General features: G+C 38.8%; 1 protein-coding gene across 2 annotated transcripts in view; it reads left to right on the top strand.

The window, feature by feature from the left end:
* Window positions 1-23,104, top strand: part of DCTN4 (dynactin subunit 4) — a 31,253-nt gene extending 8,149 nt beyond the window's left edge. The window contains exons 4-14 of one of the 2 annotated variants that reach the window (XM_036846968.1): window positions 2,318-2,361; window positions 4,480-4,587; window positions 5,767-5,787; window positions 6,177-6,250; window positions 6,484-6,596; window positions 6,908-7,017; window positions 11,804-11,877; window positions 14,567-14,621; window positions 15,657-15,764; window positions 17,880-17,977; window positions 20,468-23,104. In XM_036846968.1, coding sequence (XP_036702863.1) covers window positions 2,318-2,361; window positions 4,480-4,587; window positions 5,767-5,787; window positions 6,177-6,250; window positions 6,484-6,596; window positions 6,908-7,017; window positions 11,804-11,877; window positions 14,567-14,621; window positions 15,657-15,764; window positions 17,880-17,977; window positions 20,468-20,681 — 1,019 coding nt within the window. In that variant the 3' untranslated portion in view covers window positions 20,682-23,104. The remainder of the gene's footprint in view (window positions 1-2,317; window positions 2,362-4,479; window positions 4,588-5,766; window positions 5,788-6,176; window positions 6,251-6,483; window positions 6,597-6,907; window positions 7,018-11,803; window positions 11,878-14,566; window positions 14,622-15,656; window positions 15,765-17,879; window positions 17,978-20,467) is intronic. The other variant, XM_036846969.1, reaches the window with a different exon arrangement.
* The last annotated feature ends 3,193 nt before the right edge of the window (window positions 23,105-26,297 follow it).

The following is a 26,297-nucleotide window of genomic DNA, read 5'->3' as shown; positions in this document are numbered from 1 at the left end:
CCCAGAAAGTTCTCTCATGCCCCTTTGCAGTCACTTCCTTCCCCCCACCTCCTGGCCCCTGACTACCACTGATTTCTTTCTTTCACTGTAATTGTGCCTCTTCTAGAAGTTTATATAATTGGAGTAGTTTAGTCTGTTGTGTCTGTCTTCTTTCACTTAGCATAATGCTTCTGAGGTTCGTTCGTGTTTTTGCTTTTTATTTTTGAGTTGTATTCTATTGTATGGATATACCATAATTTGTTTATTCATTCTCCAGTTACTGGACATTGAATTTTTTGCAGTTTAGGGCTCATATGTATAAAGCTGGCTATGAACATTTGCCTAGAAATCTTAGTGTGAATATGTATTTTCATTTTTCTTGAGTATATACCTAGGAATGGAATTGCTGAGTCCTAGGGTTAAGTGTATGTTTTCCTTGACTGAAAACTGCCAAACTGTTTTCCACAGCTGTACTATTTTGGGTCCTCACCAGCAGTGTAGGAGAGTTCCAGTTCCTCATCAACTATTAGTATTGGTTTTTTTTTTTTCATCTTGGCCATTCTAGTGAGTGGGCAGTGATACCTCATTGTGGTTTTAATTTGCATTTTCTTAATGTGCTTGTTTGCCATCTATGTATTTTCTTTGGTGAAGTGTTTGTACAAATCTTTTGCCTATTTTTAAACTGAGTTTTAATCTTTTTATTGAGTTGTGAGAGTTCTGTATTGTGGATACAGGTCCTTTGTTGAATATATATTTTGCAAATATTTTCTCCCAGTCTGTGGCTTGCCTTTTTATTTTCTCAGCTGTGTCTTTTGAAGAACACAAGTTTCTAATTTTTTTTAATTTTTATTTTAATTTTATTTTTGGCTGCATTGGGTCTTTGTTGCTGCACTTGGGCGAGCTGCGGCGAGCGGGGGCTACTCTTCGTTGTGGTGCGTGGGCTTCTCATTGCGGTGGCTTCTCGTTGCAGAGCACGGGCTCTAGGCATGTGGGCTCAGTAGTTGTGGCTCGTGGGCTCTAGAGCGCAGGCTCAGTAGTTGTGGCGCACAGGCTTAGTTGCTCCTTGGCATGTGGGATCTTCCCGGACCAGTGCTCGAAACTGTGTCCCCTGTTTTGGCAGGCGGATTCTTAACCACTGCGCCACCACGGACGCCCTACAAGTTTCTAATTTTCATGAGGTTCAGTTTATCAATTTTTTATTTTATAGTTGTGCCCTTTGTGTTCTAGTAAAGAAACTTTAGCCTAACCCAAGGTTGCTAAGATTTTCACTTCTGTTTTCTTCTAGAAATATTATAGTTTCAGCTCTTACATATAAGTTTATTACCATTTCAGGGTAAATTTTGTAAATGTTGTGAGGTAAGGGTCGAGGTTAATTTTTTGTAAATTGTTACAGCACCATTTGTTGAAAGTGTTCATTATGGTTTTACTTTCAGCTTTCTGGAATAATCTTTTCCCATATGATTTGTGCTTTTGTCTCTTATGTAAGAAACTCTTCTCTAAACTGAGGTCGTAGAACACAGAAATTGCCCAGTGTTGCAGATACGGGCAAGTTCTCTGGAGTCAGACTGCCTGAGTTTGAATCCTGGCTTTACCGCTTACTATCTCTATGACTTTGGGCAAGTTATTTAATTCTCTGAGCCTCCATTTCCTCATTTGTAAAATAAGACTAATAATGAGAGTCCCTACCACAGAGCGTTATTTTTTTTTAATGAATTTATTCATTTATTTATTTATGGCTGTGTTGGGTCTTTGTTGCTGCACGTGGGGGGCTTTCTCTAGTCGCGGCAAGCAGGGGCTACTCTTTGTTGCGTTGTGCGGACTTCTCATTGCGGAGCACGGGCTCTAGGCTCTGTGGCTTCAGTAGTTGCAGCACGCAGGCTCAGTAGTTGTGGCTCGCGGGCTCTCTAGCACAGGCTCAGTAGTTGTGGCACGTGGGCTTAGTTGCTCTGCAGCATGTGGGATCTTCCCGGATCAGGGCTTGAACCCGTGTCCCCTGCATTGGCAGGTGGATTCTTAACCACTGAGCCACCAGGGAAATCCTCAGAGGGTTATTATGAGGATAAAATAGAGTGTGATACATTTCAAATACCTGGCACAGAAGTTATACATGTGTTAGTTGTAGTTGTGGTCCTAATGGTGGTTATTATTATCACCATCATTATATTTAAAGAAAAAATTTCATTCTGAGCCCTTCGGTCTGTATAATTTCTAGGACTCTTTCTTGGAAATTCTGTGATTTTATGTTTTTAAGCTTTATTTTGTGGCCTGCAGATGACCTGTTTTTGTGAAAATAAAATCAAATTATGTAAGTCTTGTTTAATATTCCTTTATTTTGCAGCTAGTGGTGGTTGGCAGGAACCTGAAAATCCTCACACGCAACGGGTAAGTAAAGGGTCATCAGAGAGAGGATGAAATGAGAAAAGATGAAGAAAAAGACCATTTTATCAGTGTATATGGCATATGCTTATAAATCCATGATGTGTATTTTGGTGTTTTTTACACTTAGAAAGTGCTTCTCGTTGTAAGACATTAAATCACAGTGGCAGTTTTTTCCAGTCTGACTTAAGTTAATAGAGAAACCTAGGTGTAGTTTTAGTTCTGTACTCAGGTTGTGAATTGGAAAAGGGAAATGATACGTTTCTGTTTTCCACGTACCCACCAACTATGTTAAGGGTCCATTTGTTCTCAGAAATATCATCAACATATAAACATTTTAACTCTTGGAAACACCACTAATTTGGAAGATGCCATTGGACTCAGTAGTGGTTGCTTATAGAATCATGATTTAGACATCCTTTAATAGTTCACAGTGAATTGATCTCTGCAGTATACATTAGAACTGATTTTGTTGCCCCTGGAAGTAGAATATTAGAAAGATGATAAAATGCTATCGAAATGAAGTTGTACAGACTGCAAATTAAATAGTAATTTATAATTATTCACTTATGACATCAGCAAAAATTAGAAATACTGAAAATATCTTGGATGGGAATGTATGGAATTTGACCTTTTCACATATACTATTGTTAGTGTAAATTAGTACAGATTTCTTGGTCTCTCAGCAGTATCTACTTCCTGGACTCTGACCTACAGAAATACTTGTACTTATGCACAAAAATATGTATATTCATTTATCAAACACTTATCAAGCATGTGCTGCATACTGTGTGTCAGGGATTGTGCTGAACAATAGGAATACATGGTCCTTACCCTCATAGAGCTTAAGTCTAATGGGAAAACAAAAATCAATTAAATAATCCCCAGATAAAGTAAAAACTCAAGGTAATATGAAGGAGAGAGAAACTGTGCATGTGGGCATTTATTAGGGGGAGTTTCAACTAGGTAGGTCCACATCTGAGGATTGTGCTAGGATCTGAGGATGACAGAGAAGGGAAAGAATTCAGGGCGGAGGAACAGCATAGGCAAAGAGCTTGTAAGTGGAAGGAGCAAAGCAAGTTATAGACAAGAAGGCGAGTGTGCCAGAGTGGAGCATAGCAGTAGGTGAATGGAGAAAAGATCTGGGGTCAGACTGTGCAGAACCATGTGGACCAAGTTAAGGAGTCTGAGAAGCCTTTAAAGCAAAAGAGCTGAAAGGATCAGGTTAGTGTTTCTAAAAAATAATTACTGCTGAATTGAGAGGACAAGAGTGGGTACCAGGGGACCATTTAAGTGCTCTCAGAGGAAATGGTTAAATACCTTTAGGACATCTGTACCATTTAATAAGATGCAGCCTTTAAAAAGAATGAGGTAGATCTATTTGTACTGAATGGAAAGTTCATGGCACTTACAGTGAAAAAGTTTTAAAATAGTATGTTTTTTCCCCTTATATGAAAAATAAAAAGAGCTGTATTTATTTTACACATATAAAAGCGATATGTCTGTACATGCATTTTTTTTAATGTATGCAGGATATAATATCATACCCGTGTCTGTAAGTGTGTAAGAAAGATATCTGAACTCTAATGGTGGATACCTGTGGTGAGGGGAAGGGTGGACTTGGGCGTGAGAGATAAAAGAGAAGTTTCACTTTTTATTCTTTATGTTTCTATATTGTTTGAACTTTTCACAGTTATCATATATTGCTTTTATGATTAAAATATATTTTTTAAATGAAAATATGTGATGGAGAGTGGGAGAAAATAAAGTATGAAATGTCACATCCTTGGAAGTAGGTGGTCCTCTGGTCATGCAGAGAAAATAGGAGCAGTTGTGAGGGGAAGTAAGCAATGAAGTTAGAGAGCAGTGAAAAGAGAGCATGAAATTTTCAAGCCTTTTCATTGCTCATTTCTTCCTGTTGTTGAACTTGAAGGTTCCATTTCAATTCTGAAAATAGAGCATGTAATGAAGACAAATTCTCTTTGAAGAAGAGGGCAAACTTGCCCACCTTAATAAATCTGTCTTGTCTATTCATTATATGTCTAGTCAGTGGAGTTGATTAATTTTGTAAGTTTCTTGTTAGCTTTTTCGTGAAACGAATACTGAGTCTTTGATTTCTTACAGATGAACAAACTGATTGAATATTACCAGCAGCTTGCTCAGAAGGAGAAGGTTGAGCGAGATCGCAAGAAACTGGCACGGCGTAGAAACTATATGCCTTTGGCTTTTTCGGTGAGAAATTGGTACAAAAAGGAGTTTGCAATTCATGGATCAAGACCAGTGTGGCATAAGAACAGGGAACGTTTCAGAAAGTGGCCATTGTCCCTAGATTCCTGAACGATGGCTAACAGAAAAAGGTTCCTCAGGTGATAGGTGTCTAAGTCCAGCGGTTACGCTTTTGCCATATCATTAGTTCTGTTTGAGTTCTTTGAGTTTTAAGTACATTTGTGTTTCTTTCTCCATCACACCCCTTTCTCTTCTGATCATTCCTAAAGAGGCTACTGTTTAGTTTTGTAGGCACCCACATTTACAGCTTTCGGATATTACAGAAAGTCAGGAGAATATGGGCGAGTGGTAGGTTTTATCCATATTACCCTGTAGCCCACCCACCTTTGGCATCCTGGTAGTAGTGGTTTCCCAGCTTTAGTTACCATAATTTTTTGGCCCCTTCCAATATTTCTCCAGTATAAAAAACCCTGACTTTTACACAGAGCATTTTTGTGGTTAAATAAGTAGTGATATATGCAGGTGTAATTTTTGATAGGAATTATTTACAAAAGTCATTCTCTACTCGTTTGTAAACTACCAATTAGAAGCAAGAAATTAGGATTTGGAGCTTTTGCTATTGTCCCCCAAGTTTTATTTGCTCTCACAGAACAGTTTATTTTCTGTGTGTTTACTTGGAGCCAAGCAGGTTGGCATTTAATAAATAATGTTTATTGAATAGCAATGATATGTCAAGCTCTGTGCTAAGCACTTTATACATATTATTTTGTTTAATCCTCACAACAATCCTGTGTAGTAGGTGGTATATCCCCATTTTACGCTGAAGGGAATGAGACCTGTAAAGGTTAATTAACTTCTTGTACTGCCTCTGCATGAGAATTAAGGCATTAAAACCCTAAGAATTGGTAAGGTTCATATAAAAATATCTAGTTTAGAATTTAATAAAACATTAAAACTTGCAAAGCATCCATATTTGCCAGAGATTTTTATGAAGTCTCAGTGAATTTTTTGAACAATCCAGTGGTATAATCAGCATATGCACTAGTGTATTTAGGAGAGGAATTTGAATTAAATGTGTTATTCTTCCAACTTTCCCATATAAGCTGCCTGCTGTATGAGTTTGCTTCTATCTTATGCTGCATTTTTTGTCTCTGTTGCAACCTGCTGCTATTTTGGGGCCTACAGCAACATACTATTCATGTAGTGGTAAGTTCTCTTTTATGATTCTTGCTAACCCTGAAGAAGTTAGCAGATGATCACTGGTGTTCCAAGAAGACGTTCATCGTGTATCTTAGATACTCGACATAGTTCTGGTCTAAGCCATAGCTTAGATATTCTTAGATTATCACATTTTGCTCATTTTCACTGTATTAATGTAGTTTCAATCTCCATGTTCGGTGCTTTTGTTATTATTTTAAGAGTAAGATGATGTGGGGCTACAATTACTCTCTTTAAAAGAAGCTTTAAAATTAGCTTTTTTTTTTTTTGGCTTATTTCCCTAAGCTTCTCATGCTGTCCCTCCCAAAATTCTTTATTTTGATACACAGGATATATAAAAGTAGAATTTCTAATAGGAATTTCTGAACTCTGTTTAGGACAAATATGGTCTTGGAACCAGGCTTCAGCGACCACGAGCTGGTACAACCATCAGTACCCTTGCTGGACTTTCGTAAGTTTGGACATTAAATGGCTTTGAGGGAAAAAACTGATATCAAAATGAATATTGAAGGAATGTGGTTTTAAAGTTAATAACAGTTGCCAATGGGGAAGAAGATACTCATACTTAGGAAAAACCTAAACAGAAAGAATATTCTACAATGGAGTAATACTTCAATTATTGATATCATGGACTTTGAAGATATTGAGGTGGACCCTTGAGAAATGATGGCTTTTATCTTTTAGCCTTAAAGAAGGAGAGGACCAGAAAGAGATCAAGGTTGAGCCAGCTCAGGCTGTAGATGAAGTGGAACCTCTACCTGAAGACTATTATACGAGACCAGTAAATTTAACAGAGGGTAATTTTATACATGATTCTGCTTTGTTTCTATTTTACATCTAATTCTGTTTTTACTTATATGTCTTGTGATTTGAGGGTTTTTCTTTGAGATTTTTAATAGCATAGTTGTTAGTACTAAAATGAATCATGTAGAAAATAAAATAGATGTAATCATTTGAAGAACTTTAAAACGTCTGTCAAATTTCTGTATTGTAGTTTTTTGAAGAGCACTATTCACAAAGGCAGTGTTATTTTGTGTAATTATCTCATATACGTCTGATTTTGAGCAAGTCAGTGTAAACCAAGCTTGGTTTCTGCCTTTCATGCTAGTGACCACCCTTCAGCAGCGCCTCTTACAGCCTGACTTCCAGCCAATCTGTGCTTCACAGCTGTATCCTCGTCACAAGCATCTTCTGATCAAACGGTCCCTGCGCTGCCGAGTAAGTATTCCTTTCTGTAGAGTTGTCATTTGTGTAAGAGAAAAGCAAAAATAAACACAATTGGCATCTGGTCAGTATCAAAACCTCTGGAATGTAGTAAATGTAGAAAATGCTTGTAGATAATGTTCCTGTGTCCAGGCACTACTTTAAAACTTTCAAGATAAACTTAATCCCCCTAACTCAGTGAGGTAGGTACTATTGTTACCCTTGTTTTACAGATGTGGAAGCTGGGGTATTTGAAGGTTAAGTTCATACTGCTAACCCCTAAAAGAATACTGAAAGAATATAAAGCTTTTAGGCCAGTAGAGAGGGGAAAAAAAGGACTAATAAAAAAAAATCAATTTAAAAGAAAGCAAGAAAGAAGAAAAATCAGCAAAAGCCTCTGGGAATCTATGAAACTAACAACAGGGTTTCTTCAATAAATAAAAGAAACATTGTAAAAGAAAACAAAGTATGAAAGAGAAAATAGAAAGGAAACCTTTGCGATCAGTACCATCCAACAGAACTTTTCTGTGGTGATAGAAATGTTCTTTATCTGCATAGTCCAGCATGTTAGCCACTAGTCACCTGTGGCTACTGAGCACTTGAAATGTGGTAGTGCAGCTGAGGGCCTGAATCTTTCTAAGATGAAATTCATTTAAATAATCACATGTGACTAGTAGCTCCTGTTATCAAATAACACAGCATTAGATTAGAAGAGACTTACGAGGCCTATCAACCAAACACAGTGTATAGACTTTAACTCCTGATTCAAACACAGCATAGAAAGATAGAAAGGGACCAGGGGAGGAGGGAGGGAGGAAAGAAAAATGTGTGGAACCTTTGGGGAAATTTAAATACTGGATTTTTTAATGCTATTAAAAGAATTATTCATTTTTTCAGGGATAATAATGGTATTGTTTTTTTTTTTAAGTATCTTTATCTTTTAGAGCTGCATACCAATGTTTAAGGATGAAATGACATGATGTCTGATATTTGTTTCAAAATAGTCAGGCATAGGGAGTGGGTAAGAGTCTAGGTGAAACAAGATTGGCCATTGTTGCTAACATGTTGCTAATTGTTGAAGCTGGGTGGCTGGTACCAAGGGATTTATAATACTACTCTGTATTTTTGCATATGTTAAAAAATTTCTATATTGAAAAACCTTTTTAGAAAGAAAGGGGCTTCCCTGGTGGCGCAGTGGTTGAGAATCCGCCTGCCAGTGCAGGGGACATGGGTTCGAGCCCTGGTCCGGGAAGATCCCACATGCCGCGGAGCAACTAAGCCCGTGCGCCACAACTATTGAGCCTGCGCTCTAGAGCCCACGAGCCACAACTACTGAAGCCCGCGGGCCTAGAGCCTGTGCTCCGCCACAAGAGAAGCCACCACAATGAGAAGCCCACTCACCACAACTAGAGAAAAGCCTGCGCGCAGCAACGAATACCCAAGGCAGCCAAAAATAAATAAATAAATTTATAAAAAAAAAAAAGAAAGGAAAAGCCCACTTTAAATATAAAGACACATATAGATTAAAAGTAAATGGAGAAATCCAAAAATGGGCAGAAGACCTAAATAGACATTTCTCCAAAGAAGACATACAGATGGTCAGGAAGCACATGAAAAGCTGCTCAACATCACTGATAATTAGAGAAATGCAAATCAAAACTACAATGAGGTATCAGCACACCAGTTAGAATGGGCCTCACCAGAAAAAATCTACAAACAAAAAATGCTGGAGAGGGTGTGGAGAAAAGGGAACCCTCTTACACTGTTGGTGGGAATGTAAATTGATACAGCCACTATGGAGAGCAGTATGGAGGTTCCTTAAAAAACTAAAAATAGAATTACCATATGATCCAGCAATCCCACTACTGGGCATATACCCAGAGAAAACCATAATTCAAAAAGACACATTCACCCCAATGTTCATTGCAGCACTATTTACAATAGCCAGGTCATGGAAGCAACCTAAATGCCCATCGACAAATGAATGGATAAAGAAGTTGTGGTACATATATACAGTGGAATATTACTCAGCCATAAAAAGGAACGAAATTGGGTCATTTGTTGAGACGTGGATGGATCTAGAGACTGTGATACAGAGTGAAGTAAGTCAGAAAGAGAAAAATATCATATATTAACGCATGTATGTGGAACCTAGAAAAATGGTACAGATGAACCGGTTTGCAGGGCAGAAGTTGAGACACAGATGTAGAGAACAAACGTATGGACACCAAGGGGGAAAGGCACGGTGGGGGGGGGATGGTGGTGTGATGAATTGGGCGATTGGGATTGACATGTATACACTGATGTGTATAAAATTGATGCCTAATAAGAACCTGCTGTATAAAAAAATAAATAAAATTCAAAAATTAAAAAAAAAGTAAATGGAGAAAAATATACCATGTCAATACTAATTGAAAGGAAGCAAGAGTAGCCATATTAATTTCAGACAGAACAGACTTCAAAGTAAGGACAGTTACGAGGGATAAAGAAGGGTATTACATAACGGTAAAGGGGTCAGTTCTCCAAGAAGATGTAACAATTTTTAACGTGTATGTGCTGAACAATAGAGTGTCAAACTGTGTGAGGCAAAACCTGATAGAACTGCAGGAGAAATAGATGAGTCCACCATCGTAGTTGGAGTCTTCAACACCTGTCTCTCAGAAATGGACAGATCCAGCAGGCAAAAAATCAGTTTCGTATTGACCCATCGATCTCACTTCTAGGAGTCTACCCTGAAGGTACACCTCTACCAACCAAAATATATAGAGGTTAAGGTACATCCACACAATGAGTACCAAAATATAAAACAGAATGTACTAATGTGGGATGTATTTTTAAATGCAAAAAGCAGGGTGCGCAGCAGTTACATAACTTTTTGTATAAGAAAAGAGGGAAAATAAATATATATTTAAACATAAACAATATTTGTGTATGTTCGATTAATAGACTGTTGGAACAGAATAGAGAAAGCAGAAACAGACTCATGCATGTGTGGAAACTTGATTTTACTAAATATGGCCTTGCAGGTCACTGGGGAGAGAATACTATTGAAATTTTGCTAGGTCAAATGAATCTATGAAAAAAAAAATAAAATTGGGTCCCTAACTCACACCATACACAAAAGTCAATTTCAGGAGCATTGGAAACTTTAAAGAGTAAATATGATGACCAGTATGTCTAGAAGGAAATATGGGAGAATATTTTTTGTGGCTTCTAGTTAAGGGAGTAGTCAGAAAATAAGACAAACCATAAAGGAAAAGTTATATATTTGACACATTAAAAGTAAAGTTTATACCCCCATTCCAAAGAAAACCCATAAAGAAATGAAAAGGTAGGCCATAGACTGAAAAAAGTAATTTGTAAGGTATATAATTGACAATTAGTATCCAGAATATGTAAAGAAGTATAGCAAATCAGTAAGGAAAAGATACCCTGTATAAAAATAACAAGTAGGTACTAACTTGCAATTTATGGCAGAGGAAATCCCAATACCCAATAAATAGGAAAGATACGCAAACATGTACAGTAATCAGGGAAATGTACATTAAAACTACAGTGAGAAACCATTTCATAGTCATCAGATCGGCAAAAGTTAGCAGTTTGGCAATATCCATCAAAATAATAAATGCATGCACCCACTTTTAGGAAATTATCCTACAGATACATTTATACGTGTGGGAAGTGATTTGCATACAACATTACTCACTGCTGCATTATTTGTAGTAGCAAAATCAAGGAAACATCAATTTGGGTCTGGTTACATAAGTTATGGAAATCATTACAGTAGGACACAGAGGTACATCTGTGTGTGCTGGTATGTCATTCCAAGATCAATTCAGTGAAAAAGGCAGAAGAATATAAAATGTTCTCTTTTGTGTTATTGTGAAAAAGAAAGGTGATGTATGTGTATACTTCTATGCGCATCAGCTATCTGTGAGAAAACACATGAGAAGCTTGTTGGCTCTGGGGAGAGGAACAGTGGGACAGGTAACTGGTATCTTTACACTGTTTCTTTTTTATACCATTAAAAAAAAATGTTTTAACCGGATGCATGTGGAACCCATTGAAGAAAGTAAGCAAGTAATTGTTACTGTATTTTAAAGCATGAGATCTGGAATCACACCACTTGGATTTAAATCCCAGCTCCAAGTCTTACTGGCTCTGAAGTTTGCACAGATTATATACCTTTCCTGTGTCCCATTTTTATCATCTGTGACATAGGGACAATAATAATTATAGTACCTACACCTACCTCATAAAGTTGATGTGATGTTTAAATTCATTTAAACCAAGAATATATATCTTTTAGGCTAGTAGAAAGGAAATTAAAAAGGACTAATAATAATATAAAAGAAAACAAGGAAGGGACTTCCCTGGCGGTCAGGTGGTTAAGACTCCACATTTCCACTGCAGGGGACATGGGTTCAAATCCTGGTCAGGGAACTAAGATCCCGCATGCCGCAAGGCACAGGCAAAAAAACAAACAAAACAAAACAAGGAAGAGGAAAACTCAGAAAAATCCACATCGTTCACACTTAATAAGTCTGTGTTATTGTTTCAGTAGTTTTGAAGCACTACAAGGTTATTAATATTTGATAGTGTGGTTGCATATTTCCAGAAGTCCAAAACATCTTTTGTATATTTTGGTTATGGGTAGTATACATTCTATTTCAAAACATCTGTGATCTTGCAGCAAAATAAATCCAAACTGTAGTAAATGCTATGCTTCTGGATTTGGCAGGTGTCTGGATCAGCAGAGTGTGTTCCTGTTTTCCTCTGATACATATTTTTTTCGTTTTAGAAATGTGAACATAATCTGAGCAAGCCAGAATTTAATCCAACATCTATCAAATTCAAAATCCAGCTGGTTGCTGTGTGAGTATTTGGGATTGGTGTTTTGGGTTACTGTTTTTTTTTTTGTTTTTTCACTGTGACATGTGCTTACTCTTTGCTTAGAAAAAGAAAGAGAAACTACCTCAGAATAATCTTGCTGTTTTGTTCCTGTTTTGGTTTTGAAATACATACCAGGAAGTTTAAGGCAAATATACAGACACAGAATCCAGGGTGTTATATCAGGGCACGTGATAGTATGGTTTGTGGCAATGTGGTATGTTGCTGGTTGGAGAGTCACTAGTCATTCATCACAAATGATAAAGTACCTCCGTTTGGGAATGATCTCTTAAAAAATTAATAAATATATCAGATGGAAGAATATCCCTGTAACAATGTTCATGCTATTTAACTGTGTTCTGATAATGCTTTGTTGAGTGGGATAAAAGTGATTAAATTAACGTTAACTCACTGAGACTTGTCAGTAGAAGGGAATTTTGTGTATGAAAATCATCTATGAAACAAGAAAAATTAGGAAACTATTGTCTTGACTTTAGGGTGAGAGAGCCCTTCCCAAGTAAGGCAGGAAGCCCAGAAGCCACTAAGGAAAGTAGCCAGCTTTGACGTTAGCAGAAAGATATGAGTTGTAAAAACCAAAATTGACAACAAAGTCCTGAGACGGTAGAGCAAGAAAGAATATTTGCTACTCCATGATAAATAAAAGTTGAATATCTCTGGAATGGGCTTGTTGTGGGGGGATGAGGTAGGGCAAAGGATTTGAACATGTAGCTCACAGAAGAGAAATTCCAAATGGCCGGTAAATATATGGAAAGATGCTGAGACTTGATAGGAAAAATTTTAAGTAATAAGTAGTAGTGAGTGCTCGTGAGCGTGTGGGTAAACATACTTGCATACATTGTTGGTAGACTGAATTGCTAGAGTCTTTTTTTGGAGAGAGACCTGGAATATCAAGACAAAATGACATAGATCTTTTAACCTGGTAGTACTATCTCAGGAATCTATTCTGTAGAAACAAAGCAATATATAAAGACCAATACATAAAGATACATTTATAAAGATGTATGTTATAACATTTTAAAGGCAAAAAGCTGGAAACAATTTTAATGTCAAACTGATTAACCATTAAAGAAATAACTGATTAAATTGAGATACACTCAGGTAGAATATTATGCAACAATTAAAAAGAAATCATTGGCAGTCAAAATGGCAGAGAAGTGCTGGTCTCATGACTTAGGAGGAAGAAACTAGGAGGGCCAGATATGGGTTCTGGCACTTACAGAATTTGTCTAAACTGATTTCCCTCATCTCTGAAATGGGCGTAACACCAGTCCTGCCTCTCTCTTGTGGTTGTTGAGAAGGATCAAATGAGCTTTGTGTTCACAAATGCTTTGTAACTGTAAATCGCCGTACAGTATGTTCTGTTTTCCCAACTGTTACTTAATGCCTGACTGGTTAGGACTACAAAAATGGCATGTGAAGTGTGGTACGAACTCCTTTCTTAATTAAGAATTACACTTATTACAGAATCCTGAATGGCAGGATGTGCTTTGCATCAATTTCTTAAGATTGCTTTGAAAAAAAGTGCTTTTCTTCTGGAATCATGGCAGAGTCACCGGGGAATCTTAATACATATGTTCTGGTCACACATCAGACCAGCTAAATCCAAATCCTTGATAGTGGGGCTCTTGAATTTGTATCAAGTTACTCAGGTAGTCCTGATGACCGTCATGAAAAATACCTAGTAAGAAGTTAAAATACCTTAATGCTAAGATGCACTCCTACCCCTGCCCACTTGTAGTGTTTCTGCAATAGATTTTGTCTTACGTTAATATATGCATGATAACATTTATGCATGCTTTGTTCCAAGCACTTTTTGCACTATTATTTAATTTATTCTTCACAATAACCTCAAGATAAAGGTACTTTCAATGTTCTCATTTTATAACCGAGGCACAAAGAGGTAAATATCTTGCCCTGCTCTTTACAAAGAAGTATCTTGGTATATAAACACTAAGCTGGAATTTGAACCTGGGTTTTGAGGTTTTGAGTCCAGAACAAGCACATATAAGTACAAAATTCTATTGTCTTATTTAGAGAGGTAGTGTAACATAGTGGTTAAGAGCAAGGACCCTGCAGCCAGACTGCCTAGATTTGAATGCTGGCCGCTTACCAGCAAGCTACTTCTCCCAAGCCTAGTTTCTTACTCTTTATAATGGGGATAATAGTAATATCTATTTTACGCAGTTGCAGTGAAGATTACATGAGTTAATATTTGTAACATACTTCAAATGTTACACATAGTAAGTGCTATATAAAAGTGGTAAGTATGTGGTAGTGTTTTTATACCCCTACAATGTATTATTAAATCAGTCTTGGATCTTGTAACCAGTTGCCTATAGATTTACAGAAATGAGTTAATAAAAATCTCAAAAAATATATCTAATCAGTATATAAGGTAGAGATATCTGCCATGATGCACCCACATATGTAGGCTGTAAACTAGAGGTATACGTAAGATTTCAGAAAGAATCCATTACCAGTTTGGTTTCATATCTTAAGTTCTTATCATAGTGGTATGATTCTTTAAAATTTTCTCTGACATGTTCTAATTAACGTGAAGAAATCGTTTCTTTGCTGCACTAGCTTTAAAAAAAAAAGTAACAATTTTAAGAGACTCCAATGACCATTAATGCATTTTTTTATTCACGCATAGCAATTATATCCCAGAAGTGAGAATCATGTCAATTCCCAACCTTCGCTACATGAAGGTTAGTACCATGCTTATTTACGGGAAGAGAAAGAATTAATTGATCAAAGATGTGTGCATATGTGTATATGGTGGCTGTGTGTATTTGACATGGGATGCAATGAACAAGGGATAAAGAAGAAAGTTTGAAATAATAAAGGGATTGAGATTTTAAGTGTCCTTAAGCTGGGATTCTTGATAACAGCACCTTTGAAATATATGCAGAAGGAGCAGTGTGCACATTACATTGAGGTAGAATCATGGCAGGGAAAGAAAGGAGATGTTAGACCCCACAGGCATCTTCAGCTCTCCTCCAGCCAGGAGATTCTCCACCACCTCATGTGTGTGTATGTGTGAGATATCAGGAATCAACTAGATTTCTTCTTTACCACAGCCCCTCTCTTCTTTGAGGTCCTTATCTCCCACACACAGACACCCCAGTGAATTGCACAGTGTTCTGCAGCAGCGTCTTAGTTCTTTCATGCTGCTCATAAAGACACGTTTATAGTCCCTGTTCATTTTAATTATTTTTTTTTTTTTGCTAATGTAAAGAGCATACCAAACAAGGGCAAATTATGGTTCAAGAAATCTTAAAAGTCTTTTACAGTCTTGATGTGCCATTTTTTTTCTATGCTAATATATCTGGCTAGCCTGTGGCTCCCATATTTTATTTATGAGGGCTTACTTCTTTTTAGTCCTTAAGTGGCGACATGGGTAGGGCAAGAGTTGTAAACTTTAAACAATCACTTAGATAATGTGTATTTCTCAGAATTTCTGCATCTAGTAACTGGCCCTTTCTGTGGGATCTATTTGATTTCCTCGGTGAAATAGCAGCTCCAGAGAGTATGTAGACTAGCATGTAAGTAACAGAATAGGAGTTAGTGAGCGCTTTGAGAATGCAGTGATGTAGAGGCACAGGTGGGTGTTACTGTTCAAGAGTAATGGTGGGGGCGTGGAGGGCGGAGGGGGTGATGATTTTGTGATCTAAGCATCTAAGGAAGTGGACCTAGGTGGCAGCAGTGGAACATGTCTGAAAGATGCCTTTCCTTTTCCCCAGGAGAGCCAGGTCCTCCTGACTCTTACGAATCCAGTGGAAAACCTCACCCACGTGACTCTGTTGGAGTACCAGGAGGGGGACCCTGATAATATCAACAGCACTGCTAAGGTAGGAACGCTTTGCCTCATCCTGAGTAACCCTGACTTCTCCTGGAGTGGCCTCATTTGCCCTGGCTTAAAGGACTCCCCACTGTCTCATTTTCACATCCAAACAGTCATCAGGTTCTTCTGATTTCACCTCTTGAGTTTTTTTACTTCATCCGCAGGCACACTGCCACTGCCCTTTTTGAAGGTCTCATCATTTCTTACGTGGACTGTGACAGTAGCCTCCTAAGCCCCTGTTTTTTCTTCAGCCCCACTTCCGTGCCAGCCCATCTTCCATCTTGCCACGAGGGTGCTCTTTCTAAGATCTCACTTTGATCATGGCATGCAGCTTGTTTGGTGTCCCTCTGACGTTGGGATGAAGTCCACATTCCTTGGCATAGCTTAAGAGCTCCCTACTGTCCTCACCTCTCTCTTTTCTTCCAGGATGATCTTCCCTGAAACCCCCAAATCTAGCATTCTCGAAATTGTGCCTATTAATGGTTGAGATCCAAGCATATCCAATGGGTCATAAACTTTCATGCTTCTGGAGGACTGCATATGCTATTCATTTTATCTAGAATTCCTCCTTCCCATCCCCACTCCCCATACATGGGCCACACCTCTCTTTCTGCCTGATGCATACTCATTTTTCAAGACACAAAGGAAATAACATTTCCTTTTAAAAGCTGGTGTGCCTCCACTAGATGCCCTCTGCTTACACAGAGTATACATAGCACTAAATATTTTTTTTTAATAGTCAATTTATTTATTTATTTATTTATTTATTTATTGGCTGTGTTGGGTCTTCATTGCTGCAAGTGGGCTTTCTCTGGTTGCGGTGAGCGGGGGCTACTCTCCGTTGCGGTGCGCGGGCTTCTCATTGTGGTGGCTTCTCTTGTTGCGGAGCATGGGTTCTAGGTGCGTGGCTTCAGTAGTTGCAGCTCATGGGCTCAGTAGTTGTGGCGTGCAGGCTCAGTAGTTGTGGCGCCTGGGCTTAGTTGCTCTGTGGCATGTGGGATCTTCCTGGACCAGGGATCGAACCATTATCCTCCTCATTGGCAGGCAGATTCTTAACCACTGCGCCACCAGGGAAGTCCAAGTACTAACTATTAAAATAGGTGATTTTGACTCTCATTGTTGGTTGAGTGAATGAAATGAGGCCTTTCTACATTTTGCTACTTCATGATTCATCTAGTACTTGAAATTTTAGAGCAAGAACTTTTCTCTATAGACCATCTATTACTGACTCATAATTCAGCATGATACTCATAACAAAAGTTGGTAGAGAGGATGCCTGTATCTTTAATTAGCTGTTATTCAAGTTATACTTATTAGAGAATTTATCTTTTTTTTTTACTTCTTCTTTTTAATGATTTCATTTACTAGCATCACTTCCAAAGAGAGATGACACTCATCTGTCCTTGCTCCTTTTTAAAATAACACTAATAAGCTGTGCCAGTGAGGATAGACACAGAAATAAGTGCCTGATGAGTATACCCAGCTTATGGATTTGCCGTTTTTCTCTCTCTTTACAGCTCCCCAGCCACATTTATATCCATAATTAGGAATGTTGTTTACATTGTTATCTGTTAACTTCTAACATAGCAAAGTTGAAGCCTAGTTACAACATAAGGCTAAGTGTAAAGAATGCTTAACTGTTTTTCATGGCCATAAACATACCCAATATCTGCATTTCAGAAAATATGTTGGAACCACTGTTTCACATTATGTTTTTTCTTTTTTTAAAAAAATGAAGAACTGTTTCAGATATACCACAAAGCATAAAGAATAATATAGCAAACACCCATATTCCCCCAGCCCCTTAAGAAATAAAACATTAAAGACACAATTGAAGCCCCCGCATCCTGCCCACTTAAATTCCCCTTAGCAGCCCCAGTGAAGTAAGCACTCACCTGACTTTACCATTCCCTTAAATTTCTTTGTTCTTATATTTTTATCAGAAATGACCGAACAATATATTTGTTAAACTTTTTATAAGTGAAATAATGTATGTTTCTTGAAACTTGCTGCTTACTTCTGCATGTCTAGGTCAGGGCAATACTTTTCTGTATCCCATTGAATGAATGTTCTACAACGCACTGATTCCTTCTCAGGCAGCCCTCTTTGTGTTGCTCTCCAGGTGGTGGTGCCTCCCAAAGAGCTTGTTTTAGCCGGCAAGGATGCAGCAGCAGAGTATGATGAGTTGGCAGAACCCCAGGACTTTCAGGATGATCCTGAGTGAGTGATCCTTTTGTCACACACACACACACGCCACAACTGGCTGGTACACGAGGCCCACTCATAGATCTCAATTTTCTTATCTGAATTTTTAAAGTAATTTTTTCTTCCTATTTATAAAAATAATTACTATAGAAATTTGGTGAATATATATTTATATTTATGTATAAAACCATGAAGAAGAAAATAAAATCTCACCACCAGAGATAAGCACCATTAACATTTCCATCATTGGGATCATTCTATAAGCACAGTTTTCTTAACCTATGTTTCCTGTGTTAAAAAATTTTCAAGTGTATGATTGTTAATGGTTGTGGACAGGATATAGTATTCTATCCCCAAAGATTTACCATTGGATTTGTCCACCTGCCCCCCAACCTTTCCCTCTTAGAGCAACAGATTTTACTGTCTCATACCTAATAACTGAGAAGTAAAAAACCAAACCTTTCCCAGAAGAGGAATACATCAGTCAGGTTCCAGTCTAAAAACAGAAGTCACATCAGTTATTTGAACAGAGAGAATTTAATATAAAGACTTGTTAACTGGGTAACTTCAAAAGTTAAGAAGAAATCTGAAATATCCCAGAGATGGTAATTTTATGAAGCATTTACCACTCCGAGGGCTGAGGGAACAAAGGGAAATGGTTTAAATGATTCAAATTTAGAAGCTTGAAGGAGGAGCCCCATGGAGCTGAAACGCAGACCCCTGGGAAGTGGGAGCGGGGACACTGCCTGACTGGTGCTGGCATCACAGGGTGCCAGAGGAGGGGTGGCGTGCTGAAGCTGGTTATGCAGTTGGAAGACCTGGATACTGCCGCTTCCCGAGTGAAGAGGCATTGCTGGACTGCTGCCCACAGGCGCTGCCTGCGGACGGGAAGCTCCCCGGGAGGCCTCTGGTCTCCGCTAGAGCCCCTAAAGGGAGCCTGGGAAGGAGCCAGCCTACCAAGCAGAAATGCGGTTAGCAGAACCCTGTGTCACAAAGCCGGCTGCAGAAAGTGGGCTTGGAGCTGAAAAGCAATAACATGTAATACACTGGTGTAGGGAATATTTAAGGTTTTTTAACAGAATGATCAAAAAGCTCCCTCTGCAAGATCCCGGAAAGAAGAAATAACATGGGACAAATTAGAAAAACAAAGTGAGGGCAAAGAGGAGGTTAGTACGGTGATTACCAGACTTGGGTGAACTTCCGAAAGCACCAGCGTGGGTGTTTTGTTTTAATTTTTTTTTTTTTAATTCCGTATAGAGTACCGGACCCCACAGCTTCTCTTTAACAGGTCTAGGTAGGCACCAGGAATCTGAATTTTTTTAAAAAAAGCTTCCCAGGCATCAGTGGTGGCCTGGGAAATTAAGGCTAGAAAAACTTTTTCTTTTTTGCTATTTTTGAACTGAATTTTTAAAGTGAATCTGATGTAAATCAAAGGTTTGATTAGTTACTACAAAATGATTGTGTTAGTATAATACAAAATGCATTCTCTATAATCCTTGCTTTATATAAATTATATTAATTTAAGTACAGAAATTTGTTAAGCCAAGGTGAACTTCTGGAAAGATCATCTGAGATAAATTCCAGTCAGATTACATGACAGATTAATGAAAGATTGAACTAATTATATTCCACATTATTGTACTTTATAGGACTTCCAGATATCTGGAAATTAATAGTACTAATACTGGATAATATGTAAATATTTGATTTCAGTAACTTTTCTTAAAGTAATTGAGTATCATCTGGATAGTAGATCAAGTTCTGTTTATTTCATTGCCTTTTGACTTTTTGAAGCTAAGTTATTTAAACACAAACTTCAAGTGCATATCAGAAAACTGAAATGGAAACTTCAACTAAAGAGATTCTTTCCTATTCTAAAAATTCCTAATTTACAGACTCTATTTACAAAACACACTGATTTATGGTATCCCAGAAATTCCTTTAAAGCTCCAAGTTAGCATCCGTCTATATCCTACAGAAATAATACCATATGTATATAAAGGTTAATGTGAAGGGATGTTTATAACAGTGGAAATCGGTGTATACTAATTATGGTCACTATGCACCCATTAAGTAGAATGGAGAAGACCTATATATACCAGTATGGACAGGTGTTTGTGATAAACAGTGAAAAAAAGCATGTTACAGAATAGTGTGTGTCCCTTTTGTGTTGGTTAAAAAAGCAGAAAAGTGTAAGTGCACAGAAAAATATTTGGTAGGTTAAGAGCCAAACCGTTTACAGTTGTTCTCTGTGTACTGAAGAGGAAAATAAGAGGAAAGACTTACTTTTCCCCATTTAAAATTTTTATGACTATATTTTACTGTTGTAATATTAAAAAAATAAGGAGGTCAGCATTTTGCTGAAGAAACTCTTCATTGTTGACAAACGGGATGGTGGTCATATCTTGTCAACAGAGATTTCCAGTGGGACATAAAATGACTGTGAGTCTAACAGGCTTGGCTGACTCGTGACCTGCCTAATACTATGCTTATTTCCTTCCATAGCATTATAGCCTTCAGAAAGGCCAACAAAGTGGGTATTTTCATCAAAGTGACGCCACAGCGTGAGGAGGGCGAAGTGACCGTGTGCTTTAAGATGAAGCACGATTTTAAAAACCTGGCCACCCCCATCCGCCCCATCGAAGAAGCTGACCAGGGTACAGAGGTCATCTGGCTCACCCAGCATGTGGAACTCAGCTTGGGCCCGCTTCTTCCTTAAAGTGTTCCACTGGCGGGCCGATCCCACAGGACAGTATCATCACGAACCCGCGTTAAAATGTGGAAGCCGCTGCTTCGTTAGGCCTTGTTTATAATGATGTACCCGTGCACTACTGAATCCTCTTCCTAGGAGGTTGGGGGCATAGGCAAGGCATTAGGAACACAGGGTGACTGCTGTTCCTCTGGCCCTCTCTTCTGTTAGCACCCGTAAGTCTGTGTCTCCCTCACTGAACCCTGCACGTTGACTAACAACAGCATAGTTCCATCCCAAGAAAGGGGGTGGCTGTTCCTTGGAGTGGGCATTCGATTGACCACCTGAGAAACTGACCATACTCTCTCCCGATCTGATCTCATAAAGGATCACAGTCTCACAGATGAAACTTAAAATAACCGAAAGGTAGGCCCGCTATTGATGACCCAGCATTGGTCTCAGTATACCAGCTGCTTTTTGCATTCCACTAGATATAATCTAGAACTCTAAACATAAGCCTTCACTTGCCGTCTTGGCTCCCATCCATTTGACAGGATAATAGAATCGTCATGTTGTCTTTAGTTTTGTGATGATTGGAAAAACCTGTGAAATAGTTAAGGCACCTTAATTTGCCTTCTTTTAAGTGAATATAGGATACTTATTTATTAATTGCTCTTAAAAAATTTCTTCCCAGTAGAATACAGAACTTTTTCTTCTAGGAAGATTTTGAGAAGCAAGCAATTACATGTCATGTCAAGGGGGTGGCAAATTCTGTTCGTTTTAACTGTTGCCACAATATCCAGGGACTGATGCTGCCGCAGCGAGCCAGGCTTTACGTCTTACTCCCTGCGCTTCTCTTCGGCTCGGCCTCTTTAACTCAGTAAGTTGTTCTGAGTACTGGGGACCTGGAAGGAGCCCAAAGAAAACTTGGTGGACAAGTTCACTTCTGGAATGCAGAAAACATTGTAAATGTTAGATGTTTATCATGATCTGAACTAATGTTCTTTCCATTGATTCGAAGGGGAAGTTAACATTTTGTAATCTCTTGAATCCAAAACTGGATATTCGGAAAAAGAACCTTCTCCCTTCCTGCACTTAAGACTTTTATCATACGGTTTGTCAAATAAGAGCATTTTGACCATAAATCATAAAGAATACTTGCCTAACAGCACACATGCTGTTTTCACTTGGTACCCTGGAGTTGGGTTGCTAACCTTAATTTCTGTGATGTTTTCTCAACTGAGACTAGACAAAGTAGACCACCACCTGCACCACATTTTCTGTAAATGTATTGTTAGCAAGCAGCCAACAGACATTTGGGGAAAGAGAAATTTCCTGTTTATTCTGGTTTTGTTTTTAAGTTCAAGCCTTTAGTTTAAAAAAAAAAAATTAAAGGTATATATAGTAATCTAGAGTACAGACAGGACATAGTTACTTTTCAGCTCCCCTTGGAAGATAAAAATATTTAGGAAGCCTCTGAAAGACACTAAATACTACTCTTTAAGATCAAGCCAATATTATGAAACAGTATTCCACAGAGTAATATATATGCTGCGGTATAAGAAAAAAACACTCATGTCTCCAATATTTTGACAGTAATAAGGCTTAGCCTGTTAGGAGTTGGGGCAGGGTGTTGTATAATGACACCTCTGCAGACTATAGAAATTGCTTAACTTTTTGTGACCCCACAAAGTGTCAAATTAATTTTTATTTCACTCCCCACTACAGCCTCCTGTGACGTGAGTGCTCCGTATTTGCCAGTGGAGGAGATGAGCCTCAAGGTAGAGGATAGCTTCCTATGTTTACACATTTGCATAGACTACACACAGTTACGTGTTTATGGCATATAGCTGGTGTTTGTTCCCAGAAATAATAATGTTGAAGTAATGGGTCTCATCACCCCCATGTGACACAGAAACACAAGAACACTTTTGATCATAGAATTTTTTCCTCAGAAGCCAAATTAACTTGCAGAATAACAGAGCCGTTGATTTAATGGTTCCTCAAGATAGTTTTCAGTGCAAGCTGGTACTTCCGTGTGTTAGTAGAAATGGTTCAGTATCCGTGTGTTAGTAGAAATGGTTCAATACCTGCAGCTGGTGAATTTGGAATTTTATTTGTTCCTTTTTTATGTTCGATTAGGTGCAAGATTTTTAAAGTATAGTCAGTGTGCACCGCTGCAGGCAAATCAGATGTCATTAGCACTAGAAACTACAATTTTGGAAACTTAAAGCTAAGTTAATTTGAATTTGTGATTTGATTAGCCCACCAGAGTTTTCTTTTGTTCAGACTGTTTAATGAGCTAAATGTCATGCATATTTGTAAAGAAACAGCCTTTTTGGTCCCTTTTGGGAATGAGAGGCACTCCTTGGTCTTTATGAATGACAGGTTACTGTTTTGCCTGATTGCTTAACTTCGTGTGGTGAAATAAAGCAGAAAAAGCTTGAAAAGTGTCTTTTGTTTGGTTTCATGAAGACTGATTGGAGTAGCATGCCAGGGGTGGAGTTAGGGTTAGCATGAGGGTCAGTGGGGCATGCTCCCTTCTTCCATTTGTCTAAATGAACTAAGGTAAAACCTCAAGGTAGTTCACTATAACATTATATAGATAGATGTTGCTTGAGCTCCTTCTGAACGTATTATCAGAACCAATATGTAAATGTTATGTTGTTAGGACTCCACCAGCTTTTATCCTGGGTCATTGCTCCCAAAGATATCCTTTTAAGTGTACAAAGTGGCCCAGCCCTCTCAGGTAGCCACTCGTCCACTTTCATCTGTACTCAACTTTTCCCTCCTCTTACTGTAGATGAATTGTTCATGTTCCTCCTGTCTAAAGCCAGCCCCACCACTTACTGCACTCAGTCTCACCCTCTTACCTATTCAAAGACCTCGCTTCACCAGTTTCTCCCCCTCCCTCTCCTGCATCATTTCCATTGGCATGCTACGATTTATCTAAAAGAAATTGACCTTATGCCCCTCTTCAGCCACGACCCCATTTTTCTATTCCCTTTACAGCAAAACTCCTAACTTTATTTTTTATGTGGAACATTTTTTTAAGTCTTTATTGAATTTGTTACAATATTGCTTCTGTTCTATGCTTTGGTTCCTTGGCCACAAGGCATGTGGGATCTCAGCTCCCAGACCAGGGATCGAACCCGTGCCCCCCACGTTGGAAGGCGAAGTCCCAACCACTGAACCACCAGGGAAGTCCCCAAACGCCTAACTTTACCTTCCAGTTCCTCTTCCCATTTTCACCTGAACCCATTCCACTTAGGCTGCCACCCCTTCCACATCACCAGACTGTTCTTGTCTAGGTCCCCAAGAATCCACACCATTAAATATAATGGTCAGGGACTTCCCTGGTGGTCCAGTGGTTAAGACTCTGTGCTCCCAACGCAAGGGACACGGGTTCAATCCCTGGTTGGGGAAGATCCCACATGCACAGTGGACGTCTCCCTGCTTGAAAGACTTACTTCACTTGGTTTCCAGAACACAGCTCTCTTGGTTTTCCTTCTACCTTACTGGCAACTTTTCTTCTGTATCCTTTGCTAGTTCTTTCCCATCTTCCCAACCTTGGAGTGTTCCAGCTCTCATTTCTTACAGTGCTTTTCTCTCTGCACTCACTCTTAGCGATCTCACCCAGTTTTCAGGCCGTCTGTCAAATTCATATACCAACTCTAGAATAGTCCGTGAAAGTGCAAAACCCCAGTCTGGATTGTCTCTCACCACATCTGTCTCTCCAGCATTCGTCCCTAACTAGGTGGCAATTGTTTCCCTTCAGTTGCTCACAACAAAGACCTTGGCATCACCATTGACTCCTCTTACATGCCACATCCAGTAAGTCAGCAAACCCTTTCAGGTCTGTCTTCAAACTGTGACCACTTCACAGCCTCTCCAACGTTACTATCCTGGGCCAAATCAGCATCATCTATGTAGACCCCTAGATGATATTTACAGTAGCATCTAAACTGGTCTTGAAGCCACCCTGGTCCCTGCCCCACTCTAGTCAGTTTTCAACATACCAGCCAGAGTGATTAAGTCATTTCTCTGCTTAAAACCCTTAGTCTTCTTAGCTTGCTCAAGAGCAAAACAAATATAAAGTCCTTACAATAGCTTAGGGGGTCCTACAGGACCCAAAGCCCACTGCCCACCCCTGCCTCCCCGAATTCATCAACTACTTCCCTTGCTCCCTACACCCGAGCCACACAAGTCTCTGCTATTCCTGAGTCACCCCAGGTTGCGCCCTCTCAGGGTCTTTGCACTGGCGGTTCCCTCTGCCTGGAAAACTCGTCTCCCAGATATCTGTACAACTCAAACCCCCGCCAGTCAGGTCTGTGCTTAAATGCTTCCTTCTTAGGCTTTCCCTGACCTCCCTATGTGATAATGAAAACTGCCCTTCCCTAAACACGTATCCCCCTTCTTTGCTGCTTTTTTTCCCCATAGCACTGATAACCATCCAGCACTATATACTTTATTTTTTGTTTCATCATACAAGAACATAAGCTCCCATAGTACAGGGATTTTTGTCTTTTTTAAAAATTGATGTATCTGCAGAGCCGAGAGCAATGCCTGGCAATAGCAGACAACCAATATTGTTAATAAATTAATACCATCTTCCTTTTCCTTGTTTACGTAGCTGTTGTCTTTTATCTTTTTAAAAAATATATATACATATGCCTCTCTTTGTCATAAGCCAAATATCTTAACTTCCCTTGAGCTCTCTTGTTCCGGTGTTAGCTCAACCTAGGATACTCTTTCCTCTCTCTGCACCTTCTCCAGAATTACTTTGCTGCTCCCATCTCTCCCTTACTCCCATCTAGATGTGGTCTTAATCTGTAGTACTTAACCTCTCCAGGGCATTTACCTCTGCCTAGTATTGGGTTTTGTATGTGTATAGTTCCTTTGCTGTAATGCACACCCTTGCAGAGCCAAATCCAGGCCCCTTTGTCATCTCTTTCTCCTATATTCCAGTCAAAGGGTAACCTGGAATAAATTCAAAAACTCAGAGCCAAGTCACTTGCTCAATTGCAATATAGTTGATCCTTGAACAATGCAGGGGTTAGGGACACTGACGTTGGGGCAGTCAAAAACCTGTGTATAATTTTACAGTTGGCCCTCTGTATCCAAGGTTCTGCATCCATGCATTCAACCAAGTGCAGATCATGTAGTATTGTAGTATGTATTTAGTGGGGGATAAAAGTGTGCAAGTGGACCCATGCAGTTCAAACCTGTGTTGTTCAAGGGTCAATCGTCGTTAGCTTTATTTATCCCCATTTTCTGGTGGTCAGGGACATCAGTAGTGAAATATATTTCACAATACAAACCACCTACACAAGACAATGACTTTAAGTGTTAAGTGAAAGTAACATTAAATGATATGGAATCAAATAGAAAGTTGTATCATTCTCATGCCCTGCTCCCCTCTCCCCATCCTTCTGTCACATAAGGATAAAGTATCAGTTCTCTTATGTAGCACTTTTTTTTTCTTTTAAACATAGGCTTCTGTCTCAGAGCCTTTGGCAGACAACAGAGGCTTACTTACTAAAAAATATTGTTTCATTTTCATTGTACTTGTTCTTAAGGCTACATCTACACAAGTGATACTAATTTTCCATTTACAGAAGTGATAAAAAATGTTCCTCTTAAAAT

This window comes from Balaenoptera musculus, chromosome 3 (assembly GCF_009873245.2).
Source record: "Balaenoptera musculus isolate JJ_BM4_2016_0621 chromosome 3, mBalMus1.pri.v3, whole genome shotgun sequence".
NCBI classification, from domain to species: domain Eukaryota; kingdom Metazoa; phylum Chordata; class Mammalia; order Artiodactyla; family Balaenopteridae; genus Balaenoptera; species Balaenoptera musculus.
This window is presented reverse-complemented; position numbering and strand designations above follow the sequence as displayed.